General features: G+C 36.6%; 1 protein-coding gene across 1 annotated transcript in view; it reads left to right on the top strand.

Annotated features, from left to right (window-relative positions):
• trappc9 (trafficking protein particle complex subunit 9) overlaps positions 1–23,548 on the top strand; it is an 851,225-nt gene that overhangs the window by 286,093 nt on the left and 541,584 nt on the right. The window contains exons 18-19 of the mRNA XM_039737694.1: positions 4,297–4,439; positions 11,772–11,882. Coding sequence (XP_039593628.1) covers positions 4,297–4,439; positions 11,772–11,882 — 254 coding nt within the window. The remainder of the gene's footprint in view (positions 1–4,296; positions 4,440–11,771; positions 11,883–23,548) is intronic.

Raw genomic sequence — 23,548 nt, 5'->3', positions numbered from 1 at the left:
TTTTCTCATAATATCACGGTTGAATCTTTTTTTTTCTGCATCCCATCTGCCTTATTAGAATTCAGTAGCTCTTCATCAAACTGGAGAGGTTTTGCATTAATTACCCTTGCTGATCCACTTTATATTTTATGGGAAAGAGATCCATACATTTAAAAAAGAAGGCAGAGAATAAAGTACAAAAGGCTTTATATACAGGTGCCGGTCATAAAATTAGAATATCATGACAAAGTTGATTTATTTCAGTAATTCCATTCAAAAAGTGAAACTTGTATATTAGATTCATTCATTACACACAGACTGATGTATTTCAAATGTTTATTTCTTTTAATTTTGATGATTATAACTGACAATTAATGAATGTCCCAAATTCAGTATCTCGGAAAATTAGAATATTATGAAAAGGTTCAATATTGAAGACACCTGGTGCCACACTCTAATCAGCTAATTAAACTCAAAACACCTGCAAAAGCCTTTAAATGGTCTCTCAGTTTAGTTCTGTAGGCTACACAATCATGGGGAAGACTGCTGACTTGACAGTTGTCCAAAAGACGACCATTGACACCTTGCACAAGGAGGGCAAGACACAAAAGGTCATTGCTAAAGAGGCTGGCTGTTCACAGAGCTCTGTGTCCAAGCACATTAATAGAGAGGCGAAGGGAAGGACAAGATGTGGTAGAAAAAAGTGTACAAGCAATAGGTATAACCGCACCCTGGAGAGGATTGTGAAACAAAACCCATTCAAAACTGGAGATTCACAAAGAGTGGACTGCAGCTGGAGTCAGTGCTTCAAGAACCGCCATGCACAGACGTATGCAAGACATGGGTTTCAGCTGTCGCATTCCTTGTGTCAAGCCACTCTTGAACAAGAGACAGCGTCAGAAGCGTCTCGCCTGGGCTAAAGACAAAAAGGACTGGACTGCTGCTGAGTGGTCCAAAGTTTTGTTGTATTTCCTTTGGAAATCAAGGTCCCAGAGTCTGGAGGAAGAGAGGAGAGGCACAGAATCCACGTTGCTTGAGGTCCAGTGTAAAGTTTCCACAGTCAATGATGGTTTGGGGTGCCATGTCATCTGCTGGTGTTGGTCCATTGTGTTTTCTGAGGTCCAAGGTCAACGCAGCCGTCTACCAGGAAGTTTTAGAGCACTTCCTGCTGCTGACGAACTTTATGGAGATGCAGATTTCATTTTCCAACAGGACCTGGCACCTGCACACAGTGCCAAAGCTACCAGTACCTGGTTTAAGGACCATGGTATCCCTGTTCTTGATTGGCCAGCAAACTCGCCTGACCTTAACCCCATAGAAAATCTATGGGGTATTGTGAAGAGGAAGATACAATACGCCAGACCCAGCAATTCAGAAGAGCTGAAGGCCACTATCAGAGCAACATGGGCTCTCATAACACCTGAGCAGTGCCACAGACTGATCGACTCCATGCCACGCCGCATTGCTGCAGTAATCCAGGCCAAAGGAGCCCTAACTAAATATTGAGTGCTGTACATGCTCATACTTTTCATGTTCATACCTTTCAGTTGGCCAACATTTCTAAAAATCCTTTTTTTGCTTTGGTCTTAATTGATATTGTAATTTTCCGAGATACTGAATTTGGGACTTTCATTAGTGGTCAGTTATAATCATCAAAATTAAAAGAAATAAACATTTGAAATACATCAGTCTGTGTGTAATGAATGAATCTAATATACAAGTTTCACTTCTTGTATGGAACTACTGAAATAAAACAACTTTGTCATGATATTCTAATTTTATGACCAGCACCTGTATATGAAACATTTTTACTTTGGTTTAGGTGTTTCCAATGTTTTAAGATGCATTTATGTGATCTACAAGAAAAAAATCCAAATATGCATGAGTTTAGCTGTATTAAAGCTTGATCATTCGTCCCATTTCTTATTTTAAGCTTTCCCTCATTCTCAATAGCTGCAGATGCACAGTACTTGGCACTGCTGCATGGCAACCTCAAAGTGCAGGCACTGTTTATGTGGATTCACCTGCTCACCCAGTGTCCTTGTGCCACTTTGCTTTGTACAGACCTTCAAGTCAGGCTAATAATCCCCTCTAACCTGTCCCATATTAGTGAGTATGTGTGTATTTATGATCAGTTGATGCCCTGGGAAAAACTGATTATTGCCTTTTGCCCAGTACTGCTGGGATTGGCTATGGCCTCTTCAGCCCTGAGCCAGATTCTGCTAATGGGTTAGATAAAGGATGGATACATTCTGAGTAGTTCAGTAGTAATTTACATTTGAAAAATACAAAGGGCAAAGCTTTTTATATGACTTATTTTTACATTATGTAAAGCCGGAAAACATTGTTTAAAAATAAACAAATAAAGTAAGAAAATGTACACCTGGTGTAACATTCTGGTGCGTTTGAATACTATGCAGGCACTGCTGCCCTCAATGGCTGAGATCAGCAGCTATGTTCTAGAACCTTCTCAGACCATTTCAGGGTTGTGGGTCCCAGTGGTCTGGACAAAAGGCTAATGGACAGGACTGTAGTCCATCACTCTCACTCGCAAACATACACACACGTAGATTCACAAACGCCCTATTCACACGAGGTGACAATTTGCAATTGCCAATTAATACCATTTATTTTGTAATTAGTTTCTTGTTTGGTTGCGCATATCTAGCTGTAGTAGTTTTCATGAAATGCAAAGCTATTCAGTAATGACAAATATTAGGGAATAACAGAAGTGAAAAGCAAACATTTTTACAGTGATTTAAGTTTATGGATACTAGGTTATTGTATCAATGAAATAGTAAATCATTATTTCATGTCTATAATGCAGCTTTGACTTTGGTTTAGTGTAAGGTAAACGCTGAGTAAATGTTTGTTTACTCTGTGCACGACAGCTTAAACACCTCAGGGTACTTCATTCACATCTAGGTAACCTTTTGTTTTCATTGCTTGCTTTTTATACTTTTACGGTTATGAAGATCATTTAACTTACCTTTTGCAACCTAAGGCATCGGAAGAAGTAAGATGCTAATGTACTGATTCTCTTCTGTTTGCTGTCAAGCCACTGGTAAAAATTCATAAAGCAGAAACCATTTGCTTATGTGCATGCCTTCTGCTGGTGTTTTTTTTAACTTGTAATGGGGATCTGTTTGCCTTCAGTAGAAGCTATCTGAGGTGAAAAACAGGTATGAAAGAAGCAAATAAGACAAAGAAAAAGGTTTGATTTTCCACCCAGTATATTAATAAGTGTCTCAAAAAGACATGATGAATTCAGAGTAGAGTCAAACAACTGAGTCCAAGATGGGAGTAACTGGGGAAGGCAAGTGGTTGGCTTTATAGGCAGTGAGAAGGAAGAGGAACTGGCAGAAGTGAGGTAGTAGAAGGCTGTGGTGTTGAGACAGAAATAGAAATTGGTTAGGGTTTAAATGGTCTTTCCTTCTGGTCATCTGCAGAGGAAGGAGAAAAGATATTGGTGCACTTCATCATCCCCTGACCCGTTGTTTTACCCTTAGTTAAGCCGATTGTCTGCCTTCCATGCGCACGTGTGTGACACAGGAAACTATTCATTATATGTAAGTTTGTGTAATTGCTGTCAATGGTAAAATTTAAGCAGTAAGTTAATTTGTAGATAAAGCCACACAGACTGCTTCTCTTTTAAGATAAATTCATTTGCAGATTCACCAGTGGTTTTCAATGGGAGATTTAGAAATTTCAATGCTTTGTTTAGCACGATCCGTTTGAGGTATATCAAGAAAAAATGAACTTTCCCCATAAATTATCTCGAACAATAAGTTTGCAAATTTAAAAAAAACCAGTTTACTGGGGGTTGAATTGTTTCATGCAGACAGACAGACATGGTTATCACAATAGTTGCTTCTCACATTATATTTGAGTGTACCTAAAAAGACTAAGCTACAATTGTATCACATTTCAAAGTAAATAATTCTGTGCAATATCTTTATTAAAATTATAAAATTATTGGAAGATTTTCCAAACATTGGGTCAGTATTATATTCTAATTCTAAGTTCTGTTTTGGGCTGGATTTCTTTTTTTTTTTAATGAAATTTTCATATTCTTACGGTTTGCACTTGGGTTTGTATTCTGGAATCTCATTTAGAGCAGTTGATAAGTATATACATTTTCCTTGTGTTCATATAAACTTTGTAATACTCTGACCTTTTGTAGTCTTGAGGATGCAACTCTACTTCTGTAAATGAAAATGACATTTGAGAAAATGAATGATAATAAACATATTGTTGACATATGAATATTTGTAATTTGTCTGAGCAAAATATGTGTCACTTTTTTATTGATTGTAGGCTCTGGAAGCAATCCTAAACTTCAAATATTCTGGTGGACCAGGTCATGTAGAAGGTTATTACAGGAACCTGTCACTGGGTCTACATGTGGATGTGGAACCCTCTGTCTTTTTCACACGTGTTAGTACCCTTCCAGCAACAAGGTAAGTTGGATCTAGATAGCTAACCTGACCCATTGTTCTAATGATCCTTACTAAATAAAATATTATTTTTAAGCATATATTCAATAATTGACAAACGATTGACAATTTTTCCAAAAGTCACAGGAAGACAGACCCAGCACACTCCTAATGACAACTGTAGTTCCAAATTTGGCAGTGAATTTTTGGATTGCCCTCCCTCCCATTCCAACACATTTACCCACCGCTCCATGTAGCCTATATTTTATGTTGGACAAATTGTAACACATGCAAAATTTCGTGAGAATTGATTCAAATGGTTTTTCATGATTGGTGACCAAAAAAACAGACAAAAAAGCAGCTTAGATTTTATTTATATAGACATATTGATTTTAAAGGTAGGACAGGGGTATATGGAAACAGTTGGGGCCCAGTTGGGAGACCCTATTTAATTTCCAAGTCAAGGTAGTTGAATAGACATTAAATTGGTACAGAAAAAATGTTACACATCCCCAGTCACCACAACATCGAACTGTCATTTATCAACACGAGCATTGTCTTCTTTCCTCCAGCTGATGATATTTTTATTTCTTCCTGTCCCAGAAGGGTGGATGTTGCAGCAGCAGAAACTGAGACTTGCTTTTTTCAACCATTGTTAAGCTATGCTTGAAGCTGTTGTGCTGTGAAGCGCCTATGATCATGCAAGCTGGTGACACATAGAAACTCTTCTTCTGATTAGGTTGTGAATTTGGGCCTGCCAGGGTCTTTTCCTATCAGAGTTTCTTACAGTTTCCAGTTGTCTTTGGATTGTGTAGTACACCACTGTACTCACTGACACTTTTTGTAATTTCTCTAAATGAAAAGCCTGAACATCCAAGGGTAATAAGGCTTTGTCTCATTTCACTTTTTAACTGCAGTTTTCTTGCCATTATCACTGGAATATTGTCCAAGTAGTACTTCAGAGGGTGTAGTAACACAGTTTGTTTCAACGCTTAATCAACAGAAGTTGGGACACCTTTCCAGATTGTTAGCTTCAACTTGCCAGACTTAATTTAATCTAATTGCTGCAGAACATCTATAAGTTGTAACCTATTAGTTGTTCCCTGAAGAAGGCCTATTTGTAATATTTTAATAAGTATATCTCATCCTAAAATTTAGATTTAAACCACTAGCGGTTTACTGCGTGCCTTTTCACTATTTTGGGTCATTCAATGATTAAATTCAGAGAACAACTGGAAAAACTGACATGTTCTAAAAGCATAAATGATCAAAAATCCAATGTGACCTGAAAAAGGAAGGCTAAAGGAAAATTTATAGAGCTACTTAATAATGACAGTGAATAGTATGGAAATAGACTATCATCTGGGATGAAAGAAATGACTACAAAAGCCTAAATACAGGAGTATCATCACAGCTGTAATATCTTCAGGTGGGTGCTACACATTGGTGCAGGTTGAAGTGGCTCCCCACTGTATATGTAAAGCACTCAGAGAAGTGAGAATAGCACTATATACATGTAATTTATTTTTTATTATTATTATTAGTAGTAGTAGTAGTAGCAGTAGTAGTATTGACATTTGTGCAGAGAGTACAGTGTCTTTTTAGTCTGTTTTTTTAGAGTTGTGCTGTGTCACTTTTGAAGCAGAATTAATGGAAAGGAAACACACTAAAGTTTTTTCTGTATTTATTATGAACAAAAATGTATTTAATCTCTGCATCATTTCTGTTTGAAAACATTATGTAACATTTGCTTTTAATATGTCATAACTAAGAGCGGAAAATACTTTTCAAAGACACACACAAATATGTGTACTCTACTGCTATACGAATGAATCTTTGTCCTTTAAGCCAATGTTTGAGAAAAACAAAAATGAACAGTACCATTTTTTTGCTTTGCATTTCTATTGTTAAGGTAAACTAAATTCTAAATTTAGTTCTAAATTCTTCAAATTCCAGTCACTGCTGGTTTTCAAGCAAATCATGCCTATCAAATTTTCTGTGTAACGTAAAGCAAAATAAGGAAGGTTGCCTATTTTGCAGCATACATAGCATAAGATTGTACAAGTAAAAATCTTCATTTATACCTGTTATGTTTATCACAGAATAATAAGCTTTATGTTTACATAAAGTGATGGAAATAATTATAAATAGCATAACTTTGCACTTTGAAATATGAGCTTTGTTTTTTTTTTTTTTTTTTTTTCTTGATTAAACCTAGCTGGTGATTAAATAAGTTAGATTGAGGGTAGTAAGCTATTGAATACATGTGTTATTGGTGTAATCTTCATTTAACATTTGATCTGAAATGAGATTGCATCTTTGTGTCTTGTGCCCTGCTCTATAACAGAGTGACCCTTACATTGCAATCAGGTCTTTATCTGTCCCCAGGTGGATAACAGATTTAACTTTTTGTCACTTATGTAGTGGTTTCAGTGATCCATGACAGAATACAGAGTCTGCACTAGCTATTCCAACTGCCTTGAGGAAGATTGATGGGGCACAGGCCAACCGCCAGCTCAGAACTAATTGTACCTGTGTGCTAAATCCTCTTGCCTTAGGGGCACACACAATAGAGTGTTAGTTATTGGGTCATTGGCTGTCAGTTTGCAGCTATGCCTTAAAATACTTTGAAATGATCCTTTTTATCACAAAAATGAATCGTCAAAGAGTCAGTGTTGGGGAGCAGTTATTTTATTTGAAATAGAATGCTACATTTCTGGCATAAATTAAGAAAATTTTGAGGGAATTTTTTTTTATATAATTTAGAATTGTAGCCACTATTAATTCATATGCTGAAGCGTTTACAATTGAAGAATGCATTTTACATCAGAATCTTCTTCTTCTTCTTTCGGCTGCTCCCGTTAGGCGTTGCCACAGCGGATCATCCAAAATTGTTTTCTGCATATTGATTTGGCAACATTTTTCACCAGATGCCCTTCCTGATGTAACCCTCCCCATATATATTTGCTACCTGTTATAAATCTATTGTTTGCAGTCTTAAATTACAGCAACATACAAGAACATACTGTAGTTACAGTTGTAATACATGCTTCATCCTAAAATCACTTTGAGCTAGTTCAGTGTCACGGGCAAAAACATGCTTGAACAGTTTGCAAGTCAACAGCAGGTTCCACTCACTCACACACACCAACTCTTATGTATACAGGATTATGTTTTAGAATCACTATTTAACCTAACATACACATGTTGAGGGATGTGGAAGAAAAAGCAGGGAACCTGAAGATAAAATGCATGTAGCCACATGGAGAATGTGTAGACTCCACATGTACAACTCTATATCTCTAAATACGTATAAAATCCAACATCTGTCTGTTTGAATGTCTGTCTGCGTTTCACAAGAGAAATACTGGATTTAGATCGGGTTTTTTTCTATAATTTGCTTAAACATTCCTGTTGATCTTCGTCTGCTTTTTCGCTCATCGTGCTATCATACTTCGCTTGCAGTATCGATTTATTCTCACTAATCCAAGACAGAGACTGTAGGCCGTGGGGGCCCTTCTTACTCATGCGCCAGCCACCGTTCGAGTTGGTCTACCTGTCACCACATCTTAGAGCGTATCTTGCCTCTGCTTAGGTAGTGATATCTGTCTGTGTACTGATTTTTAAAGTTTGTCCTGTGTCATTACTACACGGGCGCTGCCGTAGGAGACGACGAGTACAATATAAAAACTTGCTATTAAGCCTTTCACAAGGAAAGGCTACCAGAATTAATGGAGATGACTGGGAAAGGAAATGTTAAACAATGCCAGAATTGAAACTAAAGGAAGGTCCTATCATTCTCTAAAACCAAATCTTAATTCTAGAAATTGCAACAAAAAGTTGGGAACTGAGAAATCTATAAATCAATAACTAACACAAGTACAAAAAGACTGTATTTTTCAGAATATCTGCTAACTCGGATGAACATGTATTTTAAGACAGTGCTTTTTATAGCGTTCCATCAATGACGTCAGTTAAACATGTAATTGCATCCATTGTTAAAATGCAGTAAGGAGATCATATGTTTACGTCCCGGGTCCTCCCTTTGTGGAGAATATTTTGAGTAAAGTTTCTATCTATCTATCTATCTATCTATCTATCTATCTATCTATCTATCTATCTATCTATCTATCTATCTATCTATCTATCTATCTATCTAGTAGGAAAAGCGTTATATAAATGTAAAGAATTATTATTATTATTACTTGGATATAATATACTAATTTAAATGTGCAGCTTTAAATATATTATTCACTAATAAATAAATAGTTTTCTCATCCCTGTAATTGCTACCCTTTATCTTTGTATCACTTGGGAATGGTTAGTATTTATTTTGCATAAATTGAAAAAAAATACAATTAAATACAAATTACGTTTTTGGTCCATTTATCTGTGTATATTGTGTGTATATATAATATATGTCTGCAAAGTTGACTGACTGACTAGCTCAGTCATTTATCAATAAAATCATTATTTCCCATTTACCTAAAAAGTTGAAATTTGGTATAATTGTACATCTAGTTCAGCAGCCACCTGCTAAGAATTAAATTGGTACGAATTGATGATTATAAATATTTAGCGATTTAAAAAAAAAACAAAAAAACCCTATGGTAGGAAAACTAAATACTCCAAAATCTCAAAAATGCCTTGACTGGATTTGATTGAAATTTGGTTACATTATTAAGAAAAATAAATTAGTTTTCTTTTTATTTCTCTATTTATCAATAATAATGTTGTAGTGGCGGGGCTATTTTAATGCACCAAGTCTTATGCGTTATTGGGCCTTATTGGTAATAGAGGAAATAGTCAAACACAGTAATAACTGACTATAACAGATGGAGTGTCTGATGCAAGGAGTGATGGCAAGTGTGCAGTTTGTGAATTGGAAAACCCAGATACAAACCAAAGATCCCAGCTGCCTTCAGAAAATTTTTAACATCAGAAAGAAGCTTGGGTACAAAATGTGTAAGTCAAATGTTTCCCTGGAAAGGGCTATTGTCTTGTATTGATGAGAATAATGATGACATCTTCTGAATGGAGGATTGTCACCTACTGTCAGCTTGTATACTGACTGTCTTCAGTAGTAAACAATGGTGAGAACCTAGCATAGATCACAACTTGATATAAATCAATTTTACTGGATAAGAAAGAAATAAAAAGTTTATTTAACACAGGTATGAAATGATATTGATAAAATAGTTGCTGATGATGTTTAATCATTGTATTTAGAACATCTTAAGATATGGGACGCATTTCTAAGATTTATAGAAGTGAAAATGTAATTAATTCCAATATCACGCACATGATAGTACAGTTAGAAACAGACAGGTTAAAATAAGGTCATCCTTAAGTCACACAAGGACTTCTTTGAAAGTTAGCTATCCTATGTTAATTTATCTGTATAGACAAACCACTGTTAACTTCTTACAAGCTCTCATAAAACCATCCAAGTTTAAAAGAAGCCCCTATTTGCACTGTGGCATAACCCCAGTTGCTCTTTAATGGTACTTACCTTCTCTGCGTATAAAGTATTTATCTTGGTTTTTCTTAGGACTTGCTGTTTCAGCTTATGTTAACCAAACTGCTACAGGCCACTCTATTGCAGAAGGAAAACGGTAGCAAACATTTTAGCTTAAATTATAAAACAGATTCCAGACTAGGGTATGACCTTTGATATCAAACCACTGTTCTTAAACAATTATCACAATTATATTTCTAGATAGTAACAGGACTTTCTCACAACTGCAATTGGTATTCTTATTTTGGTTGTCTTCATGTCAAGAAGACTGAAGTATATTTAATGATCTCGTTTCAGACTAAGACTTAGGGTAAATATGGTGACATTTATGATGATGTTAAAAACTGTTGTTCTGAGAGAATAAAAGAAAGGAAATGTAAAAGAAAATGTTTTTGAAGTTTGAAAACAAGATCATATATAACATTTAACTTTGTATTTTGATCTTTTGTAACAGTTTACATTTAAGAAGCCCTTTTTTTTTAACCACGTTTCCGCCCACGACTCTTAATATGTTGAATTTTTTTTGATTTTACATAATACTTAATGGAAGTGGTGCGTTTCTGGATTATACCATTTATCTGTACGCAGAGTGGTGTGTTATAAATGCTTCATAGTCATTATATGTAAATGAACACAGTTGAAGAAAGGAAATTCTCTGCTAGATTTCTTTAGTCTGCCATAATGCATTAAACAAGGCACAGGGGGAGCTTCACATGTTTGTGTAAATAAAGGACATCCATTTTGCTTCAACGGTGCTTTGTATTTTCAAAGTATTTTCTACAACAAAAGACATTTTGTTTGTCGTTAAAAGCACCTGTATATACTGAACATAATTCATTGCAGGTTTCAAATTTGCTGACGGGAGTCAAACCAGATTTCATATGAAATCTTTAAGTTGAAAACAAGGTCTGAATAATCTGTGCTATTAAATTTCAAAGAAAACAAAAAACAAAATGAAAAATGGATAACAATTAGAGTAGAATAGTTAGGCATTTGGTTCAAGCGCTGGCAGAATGAAAAATCAGAATAATCAGAATGAACACAAACAATGGATGGTGTCATTTTATTAACTACCTAAAAGTAAACTTGATGCACAGTGTTTTGTTTTGTCTTGTAATCTGTAAACTGCAAAATTTCTACCCGTGGTTTGGGAAAGTGAAACGTTTTTGTAAGGTGTTGTGATAGACATCCCAAGCACAGACAGAAAGACACCAGATGTCATTGCCACACATGTTTATTAAACTATTTGTTCTCCCAAAAGTCCCACACAGCACACAGTGCTCCCACACCAAACACCCCTCAACACGGGCTTCTTCAATGTCCGTGGGCCACCTTTCTTCCTCCTGTTCCGGGAGCTTCGTCTTGCTCCCACTCCCGATTCTCGCTCCCCGACTGTAGGAAGGCGGCCCCTTTTATTTCTCCTCGGATGTGCTCCAGGTGCTTGATGACGTTCTTCTGGCAGCACTTCTTGGTGTGGCAGAAGTCCTGCTGTTGCACCCAGAAGCACTCCATGATAAAGTAGAACAATCCATCATGCATCTGTGCAATTCTTACCTGTTTTTTTTTTTTATTTAGAATTTGAAGGAAACCACACCTTAATGAGTCAGTTGCAGGGCATACTTGGGCACACACCTAACAGATTTATAGTCATACTCTTTTGGAACATGTATGGAAAAACTGCAAATCTAAATACAACTTACGTGTACACCAACAAATCTATTAAAAATAAATATATAATGTATTTGTGTTTTTTTTTGTTGTTGTAAGTAGACACTTAAGGTAGTTGTTTTTACAAGGTGTATCTGTATATTCATGTAATTTAACTTTTTTTTCAATAGTACTCGCCAGTGTCACCTTCTCCTGGATGTTTTTAATGCCACAGAGCACGAGCTCACAGTCAGCGCTAAAAATAACGAGGACCTTGTTCTTCATGCTGGAGAGTGTCAAAGGTGAGTATCATTGGCAAACATATTTGGCTGAATTCTTAAAATTGACTCCGCTGATGCAATGTACTGTACTTGTGTTTTTACGAAAAAGTGTTCTATACCTGTTTACACCTTCTATGTTTATTGGTTGATGATAAAGGTGTTTCATTAACTAAAGTGTTTTTAAGGAAACCAGTTGAGTATCTGTCTGTTTAATAGAGGATAACTTATAATAGCAGTTTAATTTGTGCGATTATATGATTTTCAGTTGAATATCTAACTTATTTAGGAAAGTGATAAACGTAATTATGCTGTGTCCATCATATCGGTGACCCTGAGTGAAGAGCAATATTATAACTGCTACATTCAGTGCTTCTGATGTCTCGTATACAATACACACCTCTGTAAATGTATCCATCTATCAATTTTTTGAGCCAATTTGTTTGCAAGTGGATAAATTACATTGTACAATTACCCATATTTAATATTTGTGGCTCCCAAGATATTATATGGTGGTACCCTCTCCTTTTACACTGCTGTCTCCTTTTTAATTCAAGTATTGTTGCATAACATAATGTTTCTCTAACCTACGTTGTGCAGTTTGTTACAGGGACTGATCTATGCCTTGGCTGCATCAGGTGCAAAGCAGGAACTAAGCCTGGACAGGATCCCACTACATAACAGGGCCCATTCACATGCACGTGCACGCTTTGGTAGAGTTAACCTAACATACATGTGATCGAGGCTTAGGAAGATTACAAGCAAACTCTATTCAGGCTGTAACCTGGTATGGTATTTGAACCTAAGCGCTAATGTGCCATATTTTTTATAGATTAAGCTTGATTTAAACTATTTACTTCATTAGAGTTTTGTAAAAATCAAAAACTTCAAGGACTGTGGTACTGCCATACTGATAAGAAAAAATAAATTTCAGCTTGGTCTGTTCACAAATTAAACATTTCCTTTTAATTCATGAGAAAGTGCTGGAATTGAATCTTTCCCTTTGTTGTACTTATAGACACATCTACTTTGATATGCTTAAATGTTGTGATTGTTAAGAGAATGAATGCATGTATAGATTTTTTTTTATTTTATATGCATTTACTTAATTAAGGGTGGTATGTTGTTACAGTGTTTATTGTTGCTTCCGCTTAAATTCAGCATAAATTAGTTATATTCTTTGCCCTCTCTGAGTCTGTGTGGATTTTTCTCTAGGTACTCTATTTTCCCTCCTATATCCCAAAGATGTGTGTATTTGGCTGAAAGGAAAGTCTAGAGTATGAGTGGGCCCAATGATCAACTGCCTCTCAGTCCAGGAGTGGTTCTTACTTTGCATCTAAAGCTGCAGTGAGAAATTCCAACCCTCCCAGAACTTGAATTAGATTAAAGGAATGCTCCACTCACATATATATATATATATATATATATATATATATATATATATATATATATATATATATATATATATATATATATATATATATAGTGGTGTGAAAACTATTTGCCCCTTCCTGATTTCTTATTCTTTTGCATGTTTGTCACACAAAATGTTTCTGATCATCAAACACATTTAACCATTAGTCAAATATAACACAAGTAAACACAAAATGCAGTTTTTAAATGATGGTTTTTATTATTTAGGGAGAAAAAAAATCCAAATCTACATGGCCCTGTCTGTAAAAGTAATTGCCTGATTACTGCCACACCTGTTTCAATCAAGAAATCACTTAAATAGGAGCTGCCTGACACAGAGAAGTAGACCAAAAGCACCTCAAAAGCTAGACATCATGCCAAGATCCAAAGAAATTCAGGAACAAATGAGAACAGAAGTAATTGAGATCTATCAGTCTGGTAAAGGTTATAAAGCCATTTCTAAAGCTTTGGGACTCCAGCGAACCACAGTGAGAGCCATTATCCACAAATGGCAAAAACATGGAACAGTGGTGAACCTTTCCAGGAGTGGCGGCCGACCAAAATTACCCCAAGAGCGCAGAGACGACTCATCCGAGAGGTCACAAAAGACCCCAGGACAACGTCTAAAGAACTGCAGGCCTCACTTGCCTCAATTAAGGTCAGTGTTCACGACTCCACCATAAGAAAGAGACTGGGCAAAACGGCCTGCATGGCAGATTTCCAAGACGCAAAACCACTGTTAAGCAAAACGAACATTAGGGCTCGTCTCAATTTTTCTAAGAAACATCTCAATGATTGCCAAGATTTTTGGGAAAATACCTTGTGGACTGATGAGACAAAAGTTGAACTTTTTGGAAGGCAAATGTCCCGTTACATCTGGCGTAAAAGGAACACAGCATTTCAGAAAAAGAACATCATGCCAACAGTAAAATATGGTGGTGGTAGTGTGATGGTCTGGGGTTGTTTTGCTGCTTCAGGACCTGGAAGGCTTGCTGTGATAGATGGAACCATGAATTCTACTGTCTACCAAAAATCCTGAAGGAGAATGTCCGGCCATCTGTTCGTCAGCTCAAGCTGAAGCGATCTTGGGTGCTGCAACAGGACAATGACCCAAAACACACCAGCAAATCCACCTCTGAATGGCTGAAGAAAAACAAAATGAAGACTTTGGAGTGGCCAAGTCAAAGTCCTGACCTTGAGATGATATGGCATGACCTTAAAAAGGCGGTTCATGCTAGAAAACCCTCAAATAAAGCTGAATTACAAAAATTCTGCAAAGATGAGTGGGCTAAAATTCCTCCAGAGCGCTGTAAAAGACTCATTGCAAGTTATCGCAAACGCTTGATTGCAGTTATTGCTGCTAAGGGTGGCCCAACCAGTTATTAGGTTCAGGGGCAATTACTTTTCACACAGGGCCATGTAGGTTTGGATTTTTTCTCCCTAAATAATAAAAACCATCATTTAAAAACTGCATTTTGTGTTTACTTGTGTTATATTTGACTAATGGTTAAATGTGTTTGATGACCAGAAACATTTTGTGTGACAAACATGCAAAAGAATAAGAAATCAGGAAGGGGGCAAATAGTTTTTCACACCACTGTATAATATATATATATATTTTTTTTTTTTCAAAAAGTTAATTATACCATGTAGTTTCTAGTGATGGCTAAAAAAACAATTTAATCTCATGTTTTCATACAGAGTGGAGAGGGAAAAAATTTCTGATATACTACAAGCCAGTTGTGACCAACAATGTGAAAAATATCCATGATGTAAAGGAAAAAACATGTCTTGTTACTTGTGTTGCAAAATCCATGTCATTTATTTAGCAGTATGTTCAAAAGGTGCAAAATATATGCTTTTTTTGCTAAAGGATTGTTAAGTAGATAGTTCCAAAATAATTAACACTCATCATAAACAGGAAAGGCACGGGATTGTCTTTTTCAGTTGAAAATCTGCCTCTTCCCCTCATTCGTTGGTCAAAAATCCTGTCTTCAGTTCAAATGGGTGGTCCCATAAGATTTTAGTTTTCTGTTTTCTATCTAGAACTATGTAATTAGTTTGATATTCCTACAGATATGAAGCATTAAGGTGTATTTCTGGAATCTTCTTTGTCTAGCAATAATCATTAAGAGTATATTGTCTATAGTTTTTATTTGCTTCTAGTATACACTGTAAGGTTAGACTGTGATAAAGTGTATTTTGACTTGTGTGACTTTTTGAAGTTTGCAGGTAATTTGTTTTTCACTGGTCATTGTTAATTATTTAGTTATTTTAAGTTTTGCAGTGCTTTGAAGCAACCTATGGTACAAACATTGTGTAACAAAATTTGATTACAAATAATGCACAAGTTGAAATGTATAATAAATAATCATGTTTTTGAAGCATATATTGTCATACCAAATATTACAGCATCTTGCTGTTTTCTTAAAGTTGTAACCTAAACTTCACAGGCATGTTCATAGAGCAGGGTAGTCTATAGTGTAAAGGGTCAAAAAGTCATTGAATATTAACATATGAAGAAATAAGTTTACTGTGCTTCTTAATCTAAACCATGCTTGGTTGGTGGCGTTGTCAAGGAAAAAAAGGTTAAATATACAAACTGGATTCCAAAAAAGTTTGGTCACTAAACAAATTGTGAATAAAAACTGAATGCAATGATTTGGAGATGGCAAATGTCAATATTTAATTTGTAATAGAACGTAGATGACAGATCAAACGTTTAATCCGAGTAAATGTATCATTTTAAAGGAAAAATATGTTGATTCAAAATTTCACGGTGTCAACAAATCCCAAAAAAGTTGGGACAAGTAGCAATAAGAGGCTGGAAAAAGTAAATTTGAGCATAACGAAGAGCTGGAAGACCAATAAACACTAATTAGGTCAATTGGCAACATGATTGGGTATAAAAAGAGCTTCTCAGAGTGGCAGTGTCTCTCAGAAGCCAAGATGGGTAGAGGATCACCAATTCCCACAATGTTGCGCAGAAAGATAGTGGAGCAATATCAGAAAGGTGTTACCCAGCAAAAAATTGCAAAGACTTTGCATCTATCATCATCAACTGTGCATAACATCATCCGAAGATTCAGAGAATCTGGAACAATCTCTGTGCGTAAGGGTCAAGGCCGTAAAACCATACTGGATGCCCGTGATCTCCGGGCCCTTAAACGACACTGCACCACAAACAGGAATGCTACTGTAAAGGAAATCACAGAATGGGCTCAGGAATACTTCCAGAAACCATTGTCAGTGAACACAATCCACCGTGCCATCCGCCATTGCCAGCTGAAACTCTACAGTGCAAAGAAGAAGCCATTTCTAAGCAAGATCCACAAGCTCAGGCGTTGTCACTGGGCCAGGGATCATTTAAAATGGAGTGTGGCAAAATGGAAGACTGTTCTGTGGTCAGACGAGTCACGATTCAAAGTTCTTTTGGAAATCTGGGACGCCATGTCATCCGGACCAAAGAGGACAAGGACAACCCAAGTTGTTATCAACGCAATTCAGAAGCCTGCATCTCTGATGGTATGGGGTTGCATGAGTGCGTGTGGCATGGGCAGCTTGCATGTCTGGAAAGGCACCATCAATGCAGAAAAATATATTCAGGTTCTAGAAAAACATATGCTCCCATCCAGACGTCATCTCTTTCAGGGAAGACCCTGCATTTTTCAACAAGATAATGCCAGACCACATTCTGCATCAATCACAACATCATGGCTGCGTAGGAGAAGGATCCGGGTACTGAAATGGCCAGTCTGCAGTCCAGATCTTTCACCTATAGAAAACATTTGGCGCATCATAAAGAGGAAGGTGCGACAAAGAAGGCCCAAGACGATTGAACAGTTAGAGGCCTGTATTAGACAAGAATGGGAGAGCATTCCTATTTCTAAACTTGAGAAACTGGTCTCCTCGGTCCCCAGACGTCTGTTGAGTGTTGTAAGAAGAAGGGGAGATGCCACACAGTGGTGAAAATGGCCTTGTCCCAACTTTTTTGGGATTTGTTGACACCATGAAATTCTGAATCAACATATTTTTCCCTTAAAATGATACATTTTCTCAGTTTAAACTTTTGTTCCGTGATTTATGTTCTATTCTGAATAAAATATTAGAAGTTGGCACCTCCACATCATTGCATTCAGTTTTTATTCACGATTTGTATAGTGTCCCAACTTTTTTGGAATCCGGTTTGTACAATAAAAAGCAACAGGGAGTAATAAACTAAAGGAAATTCTACCTAATATTTAAATTTGTAAGTATCCAGCAACTACCCTTTGGTCATTCACTTTATGAGAATTCTTGCAATTGTTATTCTCTTTTTTTACCTGCCAAATATTTATACTTAATCAAGCATCTTTGATTTGCTGTTTTGACGCTGGGCTATGTGATTTGACCAAATCTCTCAATATTTTAAAATAAACATTGTGTCACCATAGCCCTTCATGCTGTGTGCTTTCAAACACTTTTATCCAGATTGTCTAATCCTTTGTGATTCTGTACATGAGTAACTTTTCCAGTCGCCATATTTTAGATTCTCTGTGTTTTGGAAATATTTGTTGAAAAACATTGGAAATCTTTGCCTTGTTTATTTTTATTTATTTGTTTAGGCACCATATTACACGGGAAGAACATTCATAATGGGTAGTTGTACTGTTTTATTTTTGCACAAATACATTTTCTCCAGTTTCTGCTTCAGAAGCCATGTTAAATTTATTTATCAAGTTTGATCTTCTTTAATGTGCTGATATAAACTAATGCTGTGATTTTTATAGAAAATCTATAAATGCTACAATATTTGCCCAAACATATGTGGCAACCCTTCCAAATTATTGAATTCAGGTATTTCAGCCTCAGCCATTGTTCAAGCACATGGCCATTCAATCTTTATTGACAAACATTACCCATTGAATGGATCGTACTGAAGAGTTCAGTGACTTTAAACATGGCACTGTCATAGGATGGCAGAAGTCAGTGCATGAGATTTCTGTTCTGCTAGATGTTCCCAGGCCAGGTGTAAGTGAAATTATTGTGAAGTGGAAGCAACATCAGTTCACGACCTGTGCGTCAGGAGCTTATGAAATGCATTTCCATTGTCGAGCAGCTGATCTAAGGATCACTATGTGCAATGCCAAGCCTTGGCTTGAGGGTTGTGAAACATGTTGCCATTTGACTCTGAAGCAGTGAAAATGTGCCCTCTCAAGTGATGAATCTCATTTCACTGCCTGGTAGTCTTATAAATTAATCTGGGTTGGTGGATGCCATGAGAACACTACTTTCCAGACCACTTTGTGCCTGCTGTAAAGTTTGCTAGAGTAGAAATAATGGTCTGGGGCTGTTTTTCAGGGTTTAGGTTAGGCCCCATAGTTCCAGTGTTAATGCCATAACATTCAAAGAATTTTATAGAAAATTGTGTGCTTCCATCTTTGTGGCAGCAGTTTGGGAAAGATGCTTTCCTCTTCCAGCATGACTGCGCACAAAGCCAGATCCATAAAAATCTGGTTTGACGAATCTGGTGTGCAGGAATTCAAGTGACCAACACTGAGCCCTGACCTCATCCCTGTTAAACACCTCTGTGATGAATTAAAATGTAGATTGCAAGCCAGGTGAAATTCTCTTTTGGCAGAATGGGCAGATACACTCCAAAACCATGTGGAAAGCCTTCCCAGAAGAGTGCAGGCTATTGCAGCCTCAGAGGAGGAGGTACAACACCATATGTAATGTCCATGGTTTTGAAGTGGGATGTTCAGCAAGCTCATAGAGGGTTTTGGTTAGGTATCCAGATATCCACATATATATATATCAGTCAGAACAGTGCTCATTAAATCTGTAGTTATCAGAAATTCCACCTTCAGAAATACCCGTAAAGTAACAAAGTTAAATACACATGAAGCTGAAAAGATTTGAAAATCAATCTACTTTTTTCAGATGAATAAAATAAAAATTTATATAAAGAACAGATTTGCCACATCTAGTTGTAATTCCATTCTTCATCTGATAGTAATTATCAGAAGTTAATGGTGTTTTCTTTACATTTCTGGGCTGCTTGTTTAGAATCTTCCTTGGATGATTTCTGTTTTTATTCCATTCCTTTCATCTCCAATTTCACCATTATCTCTGCTGATGAGCTAGATAAGGTTTTTAGTTTGTTAAAATTTAGATACAACCCTGTAGGTAGTATTCATACATCTGTTCTGATCCATGAAGTCCCTGTCAAATTACACTTTTCCAACGATTTTCAGTTCCAGTTTTCATTTACATAATGCTAGTGAGCTGGAAGCAGTCATGGCTGGCTGCCAATGCCCACAGTAGCATAGCCCGACATAACCAGTGATTCAGTCCAACCAGACTGCAACTTGCACTGACAAAATTAAAAAGGATTGACCTTGTCCTAAGTGGAATGGACTAGCTCTATGTGTGTAAAAGATGGGGACCAATGAACACTCAGCAGGTAGTACATATGATACAGTTACGATGAATAATGAATAGGGGTGTTTTGGACATTGCAAACAGAAGAGAGGCTTGTCTCTATGATGACTCATGTTATACATAAAAGAACCGGATAAAAGAAGAAAGGGGCCAAGATTGCCATCCTGAAAAACATTTGCATAGCATCAGCTCTGTGAGGCAATACATTATAGGCTGTCTCAAAAATGAACACGCTCACAATATTTTGGAAAAATGAAGCTGTTCTGGAAAGTTATTACAACTTGTGTAATTTGTCATGTCTTGTGATTTCTAGTTATATGATCTGACATCCTCAGCAATCATTAAGTTTGGCATCACCTAGAAGTCGCATGATGTTCCAATGGCTTAACTTTCTTAGCCCTGTTATTATTCATTTGGCATAGTCCCTAAAAGTTTGAAAACTGCTGCACTATTTCACCATCACCTAAAAGAACACATTTGCATGTTTCAGAGTTTGCCACTACTTCATTTTCTCTTTTATTACTTTTGTTCTTTAAGGGTTTGGGGAAATGTGTTTCAAATCAATTACAGTTTCACTTTATGCCAATCTAAAAACCATCCTCTGTGGTGGGCTGGTGCCCTACCCAGGGTTTGTTTCCTGCCTTGCACCCTGTGTTGGCTGGGATTGGCTACAGCAGACTCCCGTGACCCTGTAGTTAGGATATAGCGGGTTGGATAATGGATAGATGGATGGATAAAAACCATCCTATTGCTTTTCTTGGGCAGCACAATGGTTAGCGCTTGTGTGTTTGAATCCCACATCTGTTCATAATCTGTGTGATAGTTTGCATGTTCTCCCCTTGTCTGTGTAGGGTTTATTTCTGAGTCCTCTAGTTTTCCCCCACTTCCTCAAAGTTAAGCATTATAGATTAACTGTTGATTCCAAATTGGTCCCTGCGTGTGAGTAAGTTAATTTGTCTCTGTGAATCCTATTTGGCTCAAATATATCTGTTGGTGTGAGTGTGGGTGTGTGCGTGAGTGAGTAGGCAGTGTGTATTTCTACAATGCATTGAAAAATTCTACAAACCTGTTATTTACGTGAAAGTTAGATTTCTCTGTACTCTGTACAATGTGATTGTGCCAATACTACAAGGAAATAAGTTTTTTAATTCTAAATCTCAAAAATAAAATATTGTGTCATAGAATGCTATATTAAAATAAAATATATTTACTGTTAGACAAAACATATAATATTTTTATGTTCACAAAAACATTGTTTTTGGATAGCCTTTACTGAACAGCACGAAATCCATACATCGTTCTTGAATGTGCTAGTAATTATTATTTTTTTGGTGGATTTAAATACTTTACTATATGGTGAACTATTACACGTTGTGATTTTGTGTGACGGGTTTACTTGCTTTTACCATACTTTCATAGCCACCTCGAAGAGTAATGGTAAACTGTTTTTTATATATAATGTCATGAAATCATTATATTAGTACATTATTCAAATTAATAATTGATATGAATATGTTATCAACAACACACAACTTATTTTTAGGAATTTGCTGTATGTAGCTTGTAGTTCTTCCAATTCAGGTTGCAGGCTTGTGATCCCATTGTGCCTATGGTGCTGCATGTAGTATGGTGAGCATTAGTTGCTGAAACCTACCTGATGAAAAATGTTATGTGTGCAAACCGACCCATTCCATAAAATACATTTGCCTGAGCCCTTATTTGCACTGTGTTAAGCTACAGGGAATCTGTCTTATGCAGTTTAATAGATGTTTGAATTAACTTTCCATCATTTCCAAGTCCCCAGCTAAATGGCAATTTGCCTTTTCTAATGAACATTTTAAAGTATTATCTGCCTCCAGCTGCATATCAAAAATGAAGCCTCATGAGCTGGCATAAAGGGAAAGAGATGGTGAAGTGATGACTTTGGAGTATAATTCTGGAACATATATGAGTCCAGCATGATAAATAGTCTAAATGTGCTTTAGAATATATTTAATCCTGATAATTCACAATTTGATCTGTAGTGAGTTCATTGAGCTTAGTCACTTACTTTGTTCATTTTGACCAGCGGTACGTGTATTGCTTGTGGTGTGCAGGGAGCTACCAGGTAGTACATTTGAGAACACATACACCAGGGGTGCCCACACTTTTTGGCTTGTGAGCTACTTTTACAATGACCAGGTTGAAATGATCTACCTACATTAAAAATTATATAAATTATATAAAATTATATATAGGGGCGGCACGGTGGGGCAGTGGTAGCACTGCTGCCTCACAATTAGGAGACCCGGGTTCGTTTCCCGGGTCCTCCCTGTGTGGAGTTTGCATGTTGGATGCTGCATGGGTAAGACTGAAGAAATTACAAGTTTTAATGCTTTTTGTTGGATAAGGGGACATAGTTTTACTGAACTTTGGCATTCCTTCTGGAGCCTTTTCCTTTGTGACAGATCACATTTCCACCAGAGGGTCACCAATGTGTTGGGGAGACATATAAGTAAGGGTGGTTGAGAATTGCATGGAATGGGGAGGCAGTAAGTTTAGGAAGGCCAGATTTATAACTTCACATAAATAAATGGAAAGTAATATTAATATGATTATGTAAGGTAACCTTGAAATTACTAGCCCCCTGTTAATTAGCTGAAGTAAAATGGGCAATATATTAAAAATAACTTGCCTTAAAGCTAGAAGTTTAAAGAATAAAAGCCAAATGAGTTGGAGTTATATGTAGCTGCACTTAATTATGATGTTACAGTAAAAACACAAACCTGTCTAAATCCAAAGAATGTGGAATGAATATAACAAAGATGATTATACCTTATTTAACACTAGAATTACCAGAGTCTACGAAAAAACTTGAGTTTTTTCGTCGACTCTGGTAATTCTAGTGTTAAGAAAAACAAGCAAATTGGAAAAGGTGAGAGAGTACTGTTTATATAATGGTGAGAAAATGAATGAGTGTCTGCTTCAAACAGGTGATGAGCCACATCTTAGTGAGTATTTTTGCATTTGAGCAGAAAGTCTTATAGATAAATGTCTAATATCGGCAGTATGTTATAAAAGTCAAAAAAACAATATGCAGTTTTGTAATAAAATCTAAAAGGAAGTTTTAAAGGGAGATACAGTGAACCCTCGTTTATCGCGGTTAATCCGTTCCAAACTCTGCCGCGATAAATGAATTTTCGCGAAGTAGGATTCTTTATTTATAAATCAAATATTTTCGCAGTTAGAGTATAGAAAACCTGTTTACGACCTTCTAAATACGTTTTTTAACATTATTAGAGCCCTCTAGACATGAAACAACACCCTTTAGTCACCATTACACTCGTATTACTCAATATATTAGACAAAATAAGAGAAAATAAGACATATTAGACATTACAAATATCATATTACTAGGTGCACTCGCCTTTTAAGGCGACCGACTTTTATCTTCAATTATTGTGCGCTCCATGTGTACATCAGGCATGTAAGTGTAGAGAATGAGAACATCAAAGTGTCCGTTCATAACATCTTTTTTTTTTTATCCCCTCAAGTGCCTGTCCAAAGTCGTACAATGTCAGCCCGATTCTGTACCACTAAAGACGGAGTTTCATGCACTAAATAAGCTATAGATGAGAATAAGCAAGCACCATCTCCCTTGATATTTACTACGCGGTGAGGCATTTGTACTCCATCAACATTAATTATTTCCAGAGACATAATTTTTTCTATTTTTCCAGCGCATCGTGCACAAAAGCAAGGGAACGATGAGAGCACCAGAACTCTGCTCACATCGCGCCACTTCGCACCTCAAGCCGCAAGTAGTAAGTCTGTAATAAGCGGAATACCGCTACGCTTTGTACTCATGGGACGGA

The sequence above is a fragment of the Polypterus senegalus genome, chromosome 15 (assembly GCF_016835505.1).
Source record: "Polypterus senegalus isolate Bchr_013 chromosome 15, ASM1683550v1, whole genome shotgun sequence".
NCBI lineage: Eukaryota > Metazoa > Chordata > Cladistia > Polypteriformes > Polypteridae > Polypterus > Polypterus senegalus.
The sequence above is the reverse complement of the archived record's forward strand: the minus strand, read 5'-3'. Positions and strand labels throughout refer to the sequence as shown.